Below are 16,371 nucleotides of genomic sequence, written 5' to 3'. Positions count from 1 at the left end.
AGCACTATTTATTGGGGACTCCTTTCATTCTGCGAACGGATCACCAAAGTCTTTAAGTACCTCATGACGCAGACGAACCTCTCCGACAAACAAATGAGGTGGGCAAATTTCCTTTCGCAATTTCATTTTCATATTGCTCACATTGCTGGCAAGCATAATCAAGTAGCTGATGCACTCTCAAGACGGCCGAGAGTGAATGCGGTTTCCATAGCAACTCACAATGATCTATCTTCAATGATAGATGAGTATGCTATTGATCCCGATTTTAGAGATGTGATTTCAGCCCTTGCACTAGGGAAGAAAGAAGAACCATTTACTTTACAAGATGGTTATCTTCTCTATGGCAATAGACTATGTGTTACTAACTCACTACGTGAGAAAGTAATGTATGAATCACATGCTCCACCTTATGCGGGGCATAGAGGGATTCAGTCTACCTTAAAGGGAATTGAAACATATTTCTATTGGCCTACCATGAAAGTGAACATACAAGAGTATGTTTCTAAATGTGTGGTATGCCAAAAGACAAAATTTGATAGAGGGAAGTAACTTGGATTGCTTCAACCTTTGCCAATCCCTAATTCACCATGGGAGAGCATATCCATGGATTTTATCTTTGGGTTGCCTAAGTCTATCCATGGGAATACGGGAATATGGACGATAGTAAACAGGTTCAGTAAACAAGCTCATTTTATACCTGTCAAAAAGACTATCAAAGCCCATCAAATGGCAACCCTCTTCATTTCACAAATTTTCAAGTACCATGGCTGGCCAATATCCATAGTGTCGGATAGAGACCCTAGAATGACCAGTAATTTCTGGAAGGGTCTCTTTGAGAATTTAGGAACAAGGCTAAACTTCTCTTCGGCCTATCACCCGCAAACGGATGGCCAAAGTGAAATAGCTAACCTAACAATTCTCGATCTACTAAAAGCCTATGTAATGGAAGTAGATCAAAGATCCCAATGGGAGAAGTACTTACCCTTAATGGAGTATGCCTATAATAACACTGTACATACTTCCATGGGAAAAGCACCTTTGAGGTAATTGAGGGAAGATAAAAAAGTCCCTTGCTACTTAAGGTACACGGGAAGATCTTCGCTGCAGATGAGTATAGCCGAGACCTACAAGAATCTTTCCAAAAGATTAAGGATGCTATCTCTATCTTATAGCAAAGGCAAAAGGCTGCTGCTGACAAGCACAGAAGAGCCCAAGCCTTTAAAGAAAATGATTGGGTCTTATTAAAGTTTCCCAAGGCTCGATTAAGGCACACGACGGACAAGAATCCTACGGGCCACCAAAAGTACTATGCTAAACTAGCAAAAAGGTACTATGGCCCCTTCCAGATTCTTAGGCCAATCAATGAGATGGCCTATCAACTCAAGTTGCCCAATCATTGGCTCATACACAATGCTTTCCATGTGAGCCTATTAAAGCCTTTCAAAGGAGAGCCACCTCAAGAACCAACTATTGAAGACCCACCGGAGATCGAGAACCAACAGAAGGTGCTGCAGTCCGAGTCCATTCTCCGACATGAAGACAAGGTATTAAGAGGCGGTAAGACTATCCGACGATATCTTATTAAGTTTAAGAATTATCCTTTTGAAGATGCTCGATGGATGCAAGGCATACAATTAACGGATAACCTAAACCTTGTCAATGCTTACAATGCTTCCCAAGAGTAAGCAAATGTACAAAATGTTAAAAATGAACAAAGTTTTTGTCTTATAAGACTCTCTTTTTCTTTATTGTGCACAAAAATGAAGTAGTATGCATGCTTAGATCAAGTTTGCGGAGACGACGTCTCCTAAACACCAAGTAGAGCTTGTCACTCTACTATGGAAGACTGATAGGACTAATGTGCAGACATGCTTGCGGCAGCCTCAGACTCTCAAGTGCCAAATGGACTAGTCATCCATTGTGGAATGATGTCGTTGGGTAACATAGGGATCCTCTACCCGCTAAAAAAAAAGGACTCATGAATATGCTTTATCTTCTCTACACCATAGTCGAGGACGACTATGATTTCAAGAGAGAGGTAATGTCATAATAATCAATATCTAATTCTCCTAAATGATTTTCTCCTATTAAACTGATCATTTAATGTGGGGAAGTGCCAGGGGAGAAAAAAGCTAGAATATTGGTTAAGCTAGCAGACCGGCCACTGTAGGGATCCAAAGGAGGGAAAATAGGGATCCAAAAGGGGGGCCATCTGCAAAAGAGCCATGTGCAACAATGGGCTAAAAAGACCCTAAGGTTCAGCCCATTAAGACTTCCAAAATGCTAAGGTTCCAAAATTCAAAGGTTGTGTCCGAAGGTCAACCTTAAGGGAATTGGATGCTTTGTGTGTGAACAAAAAAGTCTTTGCAATCCCTACTTGGGAGGGGGCGAGCCTTTCTTGTAGGGGATGAGAGAGAAAGCCACACACACACACACACACACACACACACACACACACACACACACACACACACACACACACACAAGCTCCCTTTACACAAAGGGAATGAGGGACACATGTCAGCTCCCTAGGCCAGATGCCCACAAGGTGTACCCAATTCCTATTGGATGGCCTTGGAGGTGGATCAATGAGAATTAGGCTAGAGTAAATCTAGTTTAATTAATTTAAAAACACTTAATAAAAAGAACCAATGAAAATTAAGTCTCCTGGATGACTATTGGACAGTCTCCCAAGGGGTCCAATGAGCATTCAACAGCCAATGGCTTGCCTGATTCTTATTGGCCAGGAGGCAAAGGGGTCCAATGAGAGTTTAGTAGAATTATTAAATTACCTAAAGCTCTCACAAAAGGGGAAAGGGGGACACATGTCAGAAGGCTATCACTTATGCTGCTTAAATGTGATTGGCTAGGCCTGGGGAGGTCCAATGGGAGGATGGCAAGAGCAATTAGCAAGAGGGCTCGCCCAAGAGAGAGAGGGGGCTGATTTTTGCAAGGCATTATCACACACACACTCACATAATCTCATGTGTGAAGAAAGAGAAGACTATCTCTTCCCAAGCTTTAATGGACAGCTCATCACCTACTCCAAGCTTGTGAGATAGAAGCCTACATTGACACACTCTTGGCATGTGGATGCAAATCCAACCAAGAGCCAAGCTTCAATGCATGCTCATCTCCTCTACCAAGGTAATTACTAAGCTAAGCTATGCTAATATGAGTGATTATGTGAGGAGATGTACATCTTTCTCGTAAGATACTCCTTCCTCTCAATCTACTCTCATACCCTGCTAGCTCTCACCATCTTCGAAGGTGTGTGAGGTCTTGGGTCTGAGAACGGGGATAATTAATGTTGTGTTTGCTAAGTGTTTTGCTTAGTGCATGAAGCTTTCATCTTCATTGCACTAACTAGTCTTGAAGGAACACAAAGAATTGTATTGTACAATGTCTCTCTTGATGGGAGAAACCATAATACAAAGCCTTTTGGAGGGGGGACCGGCTCCATGCAAATCCGGTCCTCAACTGTTGTCAATAGCTTAATTTCTCTCTCTTTTGAAAGTATCGTTCCTGCTATCTAACTAGGTGTTATGCTTTTTGTTACTCTCTCCACCCAAGCACTCTTGTAATTCTCATTAGGAATCTATTCTAATGAAATGCCCACTATGTTCATGCTAATTTCCGCTACACACAAGTTTTTAGGCCATTAAATGTTACACGATATATACAGAGTAGTGTACTTTGTGTAATGAGGCTGGGCACATCCCTCATACCGAATGTCCAAGCCCGTCGAAAAGAAAGGAAACAAAGTCTGAGGTCAAAAGTCAAATGTGATTAATAACTTAATTTAGGTGCGATATAATTGTGTTAAAAAGCATGGGCTGTAGGAGCCGTCGGATCCCCTATCGATCAACGATTGACTCTAGGCCAAGTGGCGTACTTCATATTTGAGAAATTGAAAATATCACATTAGGCTTATCATGAAGCACACATGCATTAGAAAAGGTTGAGCATAGAGCCCGCCAAACCTTGTCCAAAATTCTCTACTCCCCTTCCTCCTTGCCCTTGAGAGAGAGCAAACAAGAATAAAAATACCACCCTTGGTGCTTCTTTTTTCCCTCCCCAAAGACATTTCATTTCTCCGTCCAAATGCACCCCCCTCAATCTCTAACTGATGTGACGATGTGCACATCTGTCCAATAGCACATCGTAATCCACGGGATAGATGAATGTCCATGTAGGCGGGTCTGATCACAAAACAATCCTCTGTAGGCTCAAGGAGATGCTCTCTGTAGAAAGCCATCTTCGTGCCAAGCACACGCATCGGCTGTATCCATGTCCTCCTAGTGTCTAACTGAATCAAGTCTTGTCTGATGAGTTGAGTGATTTCGGTTCGTGTGAGAGACAAGGAGGGTGCGTCGAACGAATATTGGAAAGGGGGTAGTCTATCCATGTCAAAAGCATGCAGCTTGAACCAAGTTGTCATCTGTGCATACCAACAAGAGGTGTCTCCCTTTGAGGCAAGCTGTCGAGAAGACCACAAAGCTAGACGGGCGTATTTGTCTCTGGGGAGATCCCAGACAGTGTGCACGAAGGAAATGGATTTGGTGAGTGCCTCGATGACCAGTGGTGGAGTAGCGAGTTCTGCACGGATAATCTCATGTGGTACAGAGGGCTTGGCCCTAATCATCCAAGAAATCATTGAGACGAGAGGCCTCTCCATGCACTTCCATCCATGTGTACTGCCAGCACGACTATGGTGGTCCACTGATGGCCTCCAAATCTGCATCCCATAAAGCATAGCTGATGTGACCAAAGTGTCGAAAAGCGATAGTTTCGTTCGAGGTTCCTGAAAATGAATCTACGAACACATCCTCTCCATCTTCCCTAGAGCCGCATACGCTATTGTCAGCCTAGTCTCTACTGCTCTCCTAAAAAAAAAACACTGGGCCACTAAAGACCAGACCAAGGTAAGTGTATGCATCTGTATACTCCACTATCTCGTGATCATATGCAAAGGTAGTGAGGGGGTCCGGGGCGGGCAACAAGAAGAGCAACCTCTAGACACCCTTCAAGGCTCCCGTGCTGCTCAATGGGGCTGGGGCAGAACACAACACAAACCAAAACAACAAACCCACAACCAAATCCCAACTACACAAGGGGCACCACCTAGTTTAAGAGCGAACTAGGACGCAAAAGAGGAGAATCGTTAGAGCAACCCACAAACAAGCAAGGAATTTACACTAACCCTAACACCAATGGAACACTCTCACACACTAAAACCCGAGAGAGAGAGAGAGAGAGAGAGAGAGAGAGAGAGAGAGAGAGAGAGAGAGAGAGAGAGAGAGAGAGAGAGAGAGAGAGAGAGAGAGAGAGCTCGGGCTGCTTTGAAACGTATCGGCAATGATCAAGCAAACACAACTATATATTTAAGAAAGAGAGAGAAAGGGGGAGGGGGTGCTTGTTGCATTAATACCTTCTTACAAATCTGTCATGACAAATCAAAGTGAAATTAGTATTTGTTCAACATAGCTTGCGTAAATTTCACCACAACACATCACAAGAAAAGCCACCCCAATCACTGTCTTAAAGCCAGGGGAGTCCTCTCCACCCTGTCGCCCTCTTACAGTATGTGGGATTTATGGCTAGATTGATGACAACACCAGAGACAAGCTATCAAGAACTTAACAAAAAAACACCAAGACACTTACGCATCATTGTTGTCCATTACTTCACGTTGGAAGGGAGACAAAATATCCAAGCTTAGTCCAAATCCACCCTCCTTGATTCAACAAATGTCGGGCTTACACTAGTAGGAGAAATGATAGATTTCCTACTCTCAATTGAATGATCACTCTCTCTCTTACAATGGCATAGAGTTCCCTTGCTAATCCCCTATTACAACACATGCACATGCATAAGACAATGAGCTTCCACTCAAGAGCTCCTTCTAGAGAGGTTGAGCTTTGCTTCTCAAGCTATAACATAGTGCTCTTGCTTATGGCTCCCCCCTTTTTGTGCTAGCTACACCCTCCTTTTATAGCAATTTTGAAGGCTAGGGTTACTCCTCTAACCATGGTTGGGTTAGATTTTCAGCCATTTATCTAATTTCTTTTGCTTGGAATTATCAAGAAGTTGGTGGGGAAAAAGAGAGGAGAGAAATGGAGGTGATAGGACTTTTCATAGTGGGTTAGTGTTAGTAGAGTTAGTATTAATTTACAAATGGAATTGGATATTTACAATGGGAGTATCCATGTAGGATACAAATAAGGAAGAAAAACTCTTAAGAGGTAAGAAAAGGTGGATTTCTTACAAGGTTGATGCTCCAAGTGTCTTGAGTAGGGCCAATTTTGACGCTTGTTGACGGTCCACTAGCTTTGACGGTACATTTTTTCTCCACTGTTGACCTTCCTTGAGAGACAAGGTAATTGAAGCTGAGTAATCAACCACCATGATGCTGTCTTTTAAGAGAAGAGGCTGAATTTTGTGGTTTTTTTATAGATATGGGTAAATTGGAGGAGGAAAAATGAGACTAGGTGGTCAATTTTGGAATGGAATTGTGTGTGGGAGGTATGAGTTCACCATGGTTTCTCTTATTCTTCAAGGTTGAGGAGAAGGTGAGTAGGGTGCAGAGAGGAGTGGTGAGAGAGGTGGGGATGATGAGTGGAGAAGTGTGTGTGAAAGAGGAAAATGATAAAGTGGAAGAGAGAGTATGGCTGCATAGCATGGGAAAACTGGGGTCCACTAATAAAATCATAGCTCACAGCTCGTAGCTCAAAAAAATATGAAAAAATTTGAGGCAAAAGTTCAGTCCACGAGCTACAACTTTTGTTTGTATCACCTTTTCAAATTCGGAGAGCAAGTGAACTTTAAAAATTCAGCAAAACCGACCGTTTTTTTCCACTGCACAAGGTCCTTGTGGGGTCCTTCTTTGGATGATTCTTTTGAATACCTCCAAGAGTGAGCCCTCCATAGTGCATGTATGCATGCCACCTACCCTTGACCTTATTTGGTAGGTCTATAATTGAAGATATTGTTGAGATCATGATATAAGTGAATAGTACAACTAAGAAAATCAAATATTGAGGGGTCTAAAAAATATGTACATGTCAAATATAAATAATATAAGTGGAAAAAATATAAAGGGGTCAAAAGAAATCTCTCTCATTATGAGGCTACTATAAAAAGATAAATATTTTTGGTGTTCTAATTTTTTAGAGAAAAAACAAAATAGATGTAGGAAGGGAAAAAATCACAATAGTGAAAAAAATACACATAAATAAAACTAGTTTTTTTGGATTTTTGTTGGGGTGGAGTTACACCAAATATAAGAGAAGCTTACATGAAAATATTTCTATATGGAATAAAGAGTATGAAAAATGGTAAGAAAAATTGTGGTAATGGTGAAGCAATGTACAGAGCATAAATAACACACGCCTAGGTAAAAATATTTAAATAAATACCAAAATAATTATGAAAAAATCTTTTATTTAGGCCCTATATACAAAGAAATATTTACATACGCATGGGTCATAATATACTTATATTTTTTATATTTTTTATATTTTTTGGCTCAACTAGCCCAATGACTAGCTAATTGAGGGTTTTTTATTTCAGTAAGGAGATATGGGAAAAGTCCCTTAACTCACACGCACCTATATACAGTGAAAGGGTGAGGGTAACCACAGTGTTTGAGGGATTTGATAGGGGAAGGTAACTCACTGTGGCAATTACAAAGAGCCGAAAAACGGCTATCAGTAGGTGCAAATCGCCTGACCCACTGTGGTGTGGTGTTGAACACCATAACCTTGGTCTTGCCAAGGTTCACCCATAAGCCGCTATCACTAGCAAATGTGTGCAATGTATCCAAATGTCGCTGCATTCCGTCTGGTGAATTTGAGATCAACACAATATCATCTGCATATAGTAGCAATGAGATCCAAGTCCCCACTAACTGTGCTCCTAGAGAGAGAGAGAGAGAGAGAGAGAGAGAGAGAGAGAGAGAGAGAGAGAGAGAGAGAGAGAGAGAGAGAGAGAGAGACAGAGAGAGATTTTTTAACGTCCATAGGAGGCCGAAATCGGCCTATGAGACAAATCAAAGTACATGGGGTGGGTGTCCTCTGGATATCCTGTGAAGGATGAAAAGGTACAAAGCAAAATAGCTGAGGGAGGAGGGAGGTGTTACAAGGGTGGGGTTCTAAAAACAGGGGAGAGATGCAATCCTATATGCTGGGGTATATACAATCATGAAAGAAATGCTATCATATCTCTAGCTCCATCCAGTCCCGTAATCAGGATGTAAGACATGATGCATGGATGGGTGAGGTGTGAAGAATCCCCGTAGGATGGCGGTTGGATTCGCAAAAGCCCGGATGCGTCTCTCCTCTAGAGATCTGTAGTAGCGCTCCTGGATCTCCTGGATCTCTCTCTGGTGAAGTCGGGGTGCCCTACGCCCATGGGGACGTGGACGTCTGCGAGCTCGGACCTCCTCAGCCTGCTGTAGAGTCACTCCTCTCTGAGTAATCTGGGATGGTGGTACTACTGTGCCCCTCTGGAAGAAATCTGTAAGCTGTGTCTGGCGCTCGTCTCTCTCGACTGATGATGTCTGAAAGAGAGTCCCGGTGCTACTGTGCCTCTATGAGGAAGCGGCCGAAAAGTCGCTGGTCTCTGGACTGAAGAATCTGGTGTAAGGTGGGCTGGTCTGCAAACAAAGTCGGATATCTGCCTCTGATCCCCTCATATGCTCTACATCTGCACACAAAATGCTCCTCACTCTCAATGTCTGCTGTGCAAAGTCTACATATCCTCTCTACCCTGGGGACATGTGCAGCTCTCCCTGCCTCAATCTCTAGCTGGTGTGATGATACTCTGAGCTGTCTAATGGCGACCCGTGCTCTATGTGGCATGTGGACATCCATGTATCTCGGTCTCTGGATGAAACCATCTGCTAGGATGGTCAGGAAGTGGTCTCTGTAGTATTGCCTCTTCGAAGGAAGAGGCTCTCTGGGTGTGATCCATGTCTTTCGGATGTATAGCTGCCAGAAATCGTGTCTGAGAACTCGATTCCTCTCATGGTGTGAGAGGCGTATGTATGGGGAGTTAAGATCATACTGAAAAGGGGGCAAGTCTATGATGTCCAAGCCATGGGATGTGAACCACTCTGTGACGTGTGAGTACCATGCTCTGGTGCCCCCCTCTTGATGTAGCTGTATCGATGCCTCGAAAGCTCTGCTTGTGAGTCTGTCTGGTGGAAGCTCTTGCATGCGCTGGATGAAGCAAACTGTCTTGAAGAGAGCGTCTACTAGCATCGAGGGTGCCGCTAGCTCTGCTCTGATGATGTCGTGTGGTACTGATGGTTTGCTGTGGAGTAAACGAGAGATCATAATGATTTGTGGGCGCTCTATCTGTGTCCAGAGAGATGTTGAGAGTCCTGGTGCCCATACTGCGGCAGCGTACATCATGGCAGGTGTAACTAAAGTGTCAAAAAGCCACCCCTTGGTGCGGGGCTCCTGGATGTGGGCCTGGTGGCATCTGCGCTCTAAGGTGGCCAGTGCTGCATATCCTCGTGTAAGCCGGTCTCTGGCTGCCTTGGTCATGGAAAATCTGCCCGCGGTGCCAGTGAAAGTCACCCCCAAATATACATATGAATCAACTACCTCAACCTGTCCACCTGCTACCATGAGCACTGCTCTACTCCGGACTGTCCTGGAGGTGTGGAAGATCATGACCTTGGTCTTGCCAAGGTTCACTGTGAGCCCTCGATGTGTGCTGAAATCATCCAAGGCGTGTAGGTGGCTCTGTAGTCTCTCCTGTGTCTCAGAAACTAGAATAATATCATCTGCATAGAGCATAATATGGACTGGTGTACCTGCCAAGTCGGAGCCCGCCCCGCCTGCTCGTAGGATGTAATCTACTATCTCGTCGATGTAGAGGCCAAATAGGGTCGGGGAGAGGGGGCATCCTTGCTTCACACCAATGGTGCTAGCAATGGGGTCCGATACTCCACCTGGGCACCGCACTCTACCTATGACCTGTGCATACAAAGAATGAATGGCCCATATCATCTCAGATGGTATCTGTAGCTCCTGGAGACGGTGAAAGAGTCTCTCTCTAGGGATGGTGTCAAAAGCCTTGCGGAAATCCACAAAGCATCAGTAGAGTCGTCTCTTCCGTGCTTTCGCTCCGTCGATGAGGCAGCGAAGCACGAAGATGTGATCGATGGTCGAGAAAGTGCGTCGAAACCCTGACTGTCTTGGTGTACGAAGCCCTGATGCCTCTGTGTATGTGCTGAGCTTTGCCTCAAGAACTGCCCCATATAGTTTGGCCAATGTGTGGCCAATCATGATAGTCATGTAGTTCCCTGGGTCCAAGGTGTCGCCAGATTTGTGGATCGGCACAATGGTGTGCATGGTCCACTCCTCTGGTAGTCCCTCAACCAAAGCGCGGTTGAAGAGACGTGCTATCAAGGGGGAGAGGGTGTCTGCTGCATAGATGAGGTGCTCGCTTTGTAGTCTAGTGTGGTCTGCTGAGCGGCCATGTTGGAGGCGTCGAATAGCCCTCTTCACCATACTAGATGTGAAGAAAGTCGAGGTGGTAGGTGGAGGGTCGGGTGGCTCCAGGATCAATGGCTGCCTAGGTATCTGGTATAGGCGCTCGGTGTAATCATGCCAGATCTGAGGATCCTCTAGGGGGGTGGTAGGGCGTGGCTCTCTGAGAATCCTCCATGTGGTGGCGCAGTCTGTACTCATGAGAAGGTGGTATAGCTCAAGCTCCTGTGCCTCTTCGAAGGCCCGCCGTTTACGGCGTGTGATGGCCTTCATCTGTCGCCGGACCTTGCCCTCAACGATCTCCTCCAAGGCTCGTCGAGCCCGTAGCTGCCTATATAGATCCCTACACTCCTCGTTGTACCACCGGTTCTGGGGAATCGTCCCAGAGGGTGGAGGTCTATGAGTGTGGGTAGTATGTGGGAAGTAGCTGAGGGCTGAGGTGTGTAGAACTGCGGAAAGCTGGCTAGTGAGTGTAGAGAGTGGTGTATCTGGGTCGAGAGTGTAGATCCCCTCGTAGACATGTGATGAGTAAACTCTGGCTAGCTCATGTGTGAAATGTATGGTGGTGTGTGGTGTGAGTGTAGGTGGTGTGTGTGAGATGGGTGAGCCAGTGAAAGAGAGGGTAAGATATGCATGGTCAGCCCCAATAGGTAGTGGTGGGATGGTGAAGGATGTGAGCAGGTGAGCTGCCTCTCTGAAGCCGATGATGTAGTCCACTGTACTGCCGCCGCCGGGTACTGAGGGTGGTATGCAAGTCAGGCCTCCAGATGATGGCCATTGCGCCATCCCGTTGTAGATAACGAGACGGTGCTGTGATCCCAAGCGAAGTAGATGTCGCCTGTACGGTGTCGGTGTGGTGGTGTCTCTGGAAAACCTCTCTGCCTCTGTGTTCTCCATGGTGGAGAGTAGCTCTGGGTCGTCAAAGTCGTAGATGTCACACTGTCTACTTTGTGTCCTTGTGTTGAAGTCTCCCGTGAGGAAAACATCTCCCAGCCTGGAGTATTCCATGATCTCCTCCCTGAGACATGCATATGGTGAAAGTGTATCATCCTCCTCCTCTCCGCCCTGTGTATGAGCCTCATCTGTCTCTCCTCTGTCTGTCTGTGCAAATCTAGAACCACTGGGTGCGAAGTAGCAAATGGCAATGTAGAGAATGTGTTCATCATAGAGCTCAATCCGCACCCACATGTAGCGTGCTCCTGGGTCACGGGCTACTATCTGTATCCTGCTATGGAGTGAGCGGCGGTAGAGGACTGCTACTCCGCCAGATCCTCTAGTGGTGTTGTGTCGTGTGCACTTCCTGTGTGTGGATTCCCATTGATAATCCTGTACTCGGGGTAGACCTCTCTCTGAGCTCTCATGTGTCTCTGTGTGAGTAGAATGATGTCTCTGTCATGCATCACCTCCTCCAATCTCCCTGGGTGTCTCCACAGAGAGCCGTTGCAGTTCCAAACTGCCATGTGTATCTCCTCATATAGTGTCCCATAGGCCGCGAGTCCCTATGCTACGGCCTTGCCATTGATGATGACCCGGCCGTCGCCATAGGAGGCTCGTTTTCCTTCATTGCGTGCTTGTTGGATCCGGGGCATGCATGCTCTTCTATGCTCCACTTGCATTTTTGTGAGGTCGTCATCTAGGTAGATGGGGGGCTCCGTGAGACCTCGTAGGATTACCCTCTTTCGGATGAAAAGGGTGCGTGCTTCTTCTGATGGGAATTGCAGTATAAGAGGCCTCTTCTTGGTGAGGTCTTTGCCGGCTCGCCAAGCTTTGGTGAAGGGGGTTGGGTCTTTACCGGCTCGCCAAGCTTTGGTGAAGGTGCTAGGGTTTCTAATCAAAGAACTATCACTAGCACTAGGTAAGATGCTTCATAATAGCACTTGAGGGCCTTTCAAACCACTAGCATAATAAGTACTACAAGCTAAGTAGCATGCTATTTCTTAGCAAGTGTTAAAGTGTGCATTATATATTTTGCCAAGTGAGCTTGAGTTTGTTTAACTTTAAGACTATGCATTCAAAATGCTTCATGAAAAAGATTCCAAAGGAGTGCATGGAAAGATACTTCAATTTATAGGTCAAACAAAAAACACAAAACTCATAAACCATGGCTTGGCCCCCCTTATCCAATGTTTTGTTAGTTGGAAGACCATATACACCCAACAAGAAATCTATAATGTAAAGTCTCTCCTAGTTTGGTGCAAAGTTTGTCTTGTAGAGCCATTCTCCTCTGCACCATATTGATCATGGTCTTCAAATTCCTTAACAAAAAAGTCCATTATTGTTTACATGGATGCCTTTTGTAATTCTTGGAGTTTAATATTTTTTAAATTTTGAGTGGATATTAAGAACATTAAAAAGATTTTTACCAAAGGTTGAGAGTTTAGAGACCCCCTATTGGCACCATCCTTGAAAAGTAGTTGCATTAAAGATAAGGAAAAGATGGTTGAAACTTGTAAAAATCTATGAATGGAATGTTTAAGTGTGGTAATTTCAAAATATCTTATTGCAGAGGGAGTGTTGATATCTAGTTGTGAATGTCCTGTCTTTTTTCTAGAAAATATGGCAAGATGGTTAAGACTAAAAAAAGCATGGCAAAAGTTGAATATGGCTATAAATAAGTGTCTATTGGAGTGAATGCTTACTTGTACATACTGCTATTCTTTATGATTTGAGTGCCAAAAAATGACTTTTTTGAATATATCTTTTTTGTTGATGATCGGCTCTCTTACAATGTGTCATGACATGATGAGGGTGGATATTGATTTTTGTGTTTAGTTGGGCATGGCCTTGTTGGATAGTTTTAATGATGGAAGTTGGAAAGGCCTAGCTAAATGGTAGTTGATTGTCATATGTCAAATGCCATTTTCCAACCAAACATGAACTCAATCCTCTGCAAATTGGTTAGGCTAGGTACTTCCTCACATTTTCTCAACTTGAAGTATAAACACTTCTGCACTTCATGAGGATGTTAGCAAGTCAAGTACTTTTAATGCGAGTTTTCATGACCTTTGGGTTCTATTGAGTTTAGAACAGAACAAAGAGTATGCTGAAGAGAGAGAGAGAGAGAGAGAGAGAGAGAGAGAGAGAGAGAGAGAGAGAGAGAGAGAGAGGTGTTTCATGTTGCAGTTTGTTCGAATTCTCAACAAAATTGGTTATCCAACAGCGAAGCTTCAGGTTTGTGAAAGAATGCACATTATGTTTAGTTTGAATGAAGTGTTGCAAGTATGATAGGTGTCTCTGTTTGACAAGTATGATAAGTATGATAGTTTTGGTTTGCGTTGTTCGGCAGAACCATACAATTCAAAATGTAGTGGCAACCTGTGATATGAAGTTTGGGATTGCGCTGCCACTATTGGATAATGCCCCGGGGGTGATGGTAGAGGTGCGAGTGGAGTTTTCTTGCTAATTTTTCTTCACAGCCTGTTGCCCTTGTTGTCGTTCTTCTGCAGGTTTATAGAATCGCAAGGTTCAAGGGAGATATTAATGCGCAATGTCTCATTTGTGAGCCTTGGTTATGCAGTATGATAGTGGAGTTTTTCCTGGCGCGATAATGAGGACGACAAATCCGAAAACTTGCTTTCTTGTATTCTCATCAGGAAAGGTTGTGCTTACTGGTTTGAAGGTAAGCGAAGACTTAGATCATAATCTTAACTCTTGGAAAGTACGGAGCAAGGTATTGGGTCATGCTGTTAGGACTATGTTCCTTGTAGGTTTTGAACAGTGGGAAAACCATTGTGCCCAGGTCTTCTTTACAAGAAACCTCATTAAACAGCACTCCAACTAGGTCAACCAGCCACATGACTGCTTCCATCAACAATATTAACGACTTTAGCTAATTTAGCTATTTTTGCCGGCGGGCAATGGAGCAAACTTATGGATACATGAGATGCTGGCTTTTCATAACAAATTGATTCCAGAATTGATTGTTATGATCAAGTTGTCTGTATTCCATCGAGTTCAATGATCGTGTGTGACTAGTGCACTCAAAAAACAAAAGCCCCAATAAACTCTAGAGCCTAAACCCTTGCCGATGTCGATCTCTTTAGAGTGAGCCCTTTACAGATGCAGATGTAAGCATGTCGGCCTGAACCTAGCAAGCCCTTGTATTTTTAAGGCCGCAAATTGTATCTTGCAAAAATCAGGTGCCATTTTCACAAGATTGGTTAAAACAAATAGGATGCGAAGCCAATGGGACGGTAACCTAGTGGTTAAGGTGGATGTGTGGGTGCGGAAAGACCTAGGTTCAGCACTCAACGGCATCTTTGAAATTTTAGTTGTAGTGCAGAACAGCTGCAACATAAGCCGTAATGCTCATGATGGATGTCAGCAAGTTCTTGTTTGCTATTTGCAACATGTGATGACAAGCTATGGTTGCAGGGTGGAATCCAATTATGGGAGCCATGAATTGTAAAATCTGAGCTTTGGTGTTGTGCAGGACATCAATCTTGTACAAGCAGGGTTTGAGAAAGCTTATGAAATTGTGTCTGGCTATAAGAAGGAACCTATGAGCGATGCCGCTTGGAACTATATTTGGGTTCTAAAGTAGCCTTGACTTGACATCAGCTCACCTAGATGACTCGACATCGTGACACCAGAAAAGAAACTGATCCAATGAAATAAAAGCTCAGAGCAGACAGCTTGCAGCAAAAGCTTCTCAATCAAAGGTAGCACTGATTTCATTGGGGTCAAAAGTAAAATAAGTTTGATAGCTTTCAAAATGAAAGGGTGATACATGATACACAAAATATTTCTGCATAATCCCCTCTCTCTCTCTGTGACCCCCCCCCCCCAAACACAAAACCCACCTACAAAAAAAAAAAGACAAGATGGGTTCAATTCTCATTATGTGTAAAATATCATATATGCACAATTATCAGCATTTGGATTTAAGAGGAACCCTTCAGTTCTTCTAATTGTAGAGAATAGAGATGTATGGTCATGTTCCTATGTGCCTTTCTGTACAGAATCAAATAATGTATCCCGAATACCATGAAAGAGTGCTAGTTAATTTTTCGTAAGCGTGAAATAGGTTTCATGTTCAGCTAAGTTTCCATCGGTGACATAGTACATAACAATTATAGATCCTTGCTCGACCCCTATGATCCTTGGAAACTATGTGAGATGTGAGGCATGAAATCCAATTGCTTGTTTATATAAAGAAGGGTTCTATGCTTAAATTTATCCACACACACACACACACACACACACACACACACACACTCATTCAATTGTTTAAACTATTGTGGCCATCCAATAGCTCAAAAATTGTGCTCAAATCCATCCCTTTTTGCAAGATTTAGTGCTTTCTTTTTTAATTTGTCTCCACACCCCACCCACCCACGACCCACCCACACCTCTCTAAGTAGAGTTCCTTGTAATGAGGCTTCTTCCATTTGACATTCAACTTGTGCACTTTCGTCGGTCCTCTCTCACTCAATTATCAACAATTCTAAGACAATAGCGTAAGGGAACACATACAAGATAGGCCCCTCATTGATGTTACACATCATCACCTCATTGTTTAAAAGAATCCTACGATTGCTCCAAGAGTTTGAAGTTACCTCGAAATTTGAGAATGTTATTAGGTCTTCATATCACTCTTTACCTTTTTTATGAACCCCTTAAAGTTTGGCATTCTTTTGTGATGCCGTTTGTTAAGCCGTCTCTAGAGTATGTTGAGTAGCTCCCTAGAGACCTTGTCATATCCTAAGTAGAGACTTAGGAATCACCACCCAATTTGTCTATATATGGGACTTAGCCCCCTTTCTTGCTAGCTCTCCTCTAGGGTAGTTTCAGACAAGGCTCTATCTTAACACTATTCCCCTTTGTGGTGGAGGAGCTTTTGTATGCAAAAACAAGAGTGAGAAGTCTC

General features: G+C 43.8%; 2 protein-coding genes across 4 annotated transcripts in view; one reads left to right on the top strand and one right to left on the bottom strand.

The window, feature by feature from the left end:
- LOC147431094 (TATA-box-binding protein-like) overlaps positions 1 to 15,456 on the top strand; it is a 95,477-nt gene extending 80,021 nt beyond the window's left edge. The window contains exons 5-8 of one of the 3 annotated variants that reach the window (XM_086493743.1): positions 13,626 to 13,673; positions 13,789 to 13,881; positions 14,020 to 14,121; positions 14,935 to 15,456. In XM_086493743.1, the coding sequence (XP_086349869.1) occupies positions 13,626 to 13,673; positions 13,789 to 13,881; positions 14,020 to 14,121; positions 14,935 to 15,045 (354 nt within the window). In that variant the 3' untranslated portion in view covers positions 15,046 to 15,456. Of the gene's footprint in view, positions 1 to 13,625; positions 13,674 to 13,788; positions 13,882 to 14,019 lie in introns of all 3 variants that reach the window. The other 2 variants (XM_086493742.1, XM_086493741.1) reach the window with 2 other exon arrangements.
- LOC147431095 (uncharacterized) lies at positions 8,230 to 9,829 on the bottom strand. The gene has a single exon (XM_086494533.1). It carries the CDS (start codon positions 9,804 to 9,806, stop codon positions 8,580 to 8,582), a length of 1,227 nt encoding a protein of 408 aa, XP_086350659.1. The 5' UTR covers positions 9,807 to 9,829; the 3' UTR covers positions 8,230 to 8,579.
- Positions 15,457 to 16,371: the final 915 nt, after the last annotated feature.

Source organism: Adiantum capillus-veneris, chromosome 21 (genome assembly GCF_014529385.1).
Source record: "Adiantum capillus-veneris isolate H3 chromosome 21, ASM1452938v2, whole genome shotgun sequence".
Classification (NCBI taxonomy): Eukaryota; Viridiplantae; Streptophyta; class Polypodiopsida; order Polypodiales; family Pteridaceae; genus Adiantum; species Adiantum capillus-veneris.
This window is presented reverse-complemented; position numbering and strand designations above follow the sequence as displayed.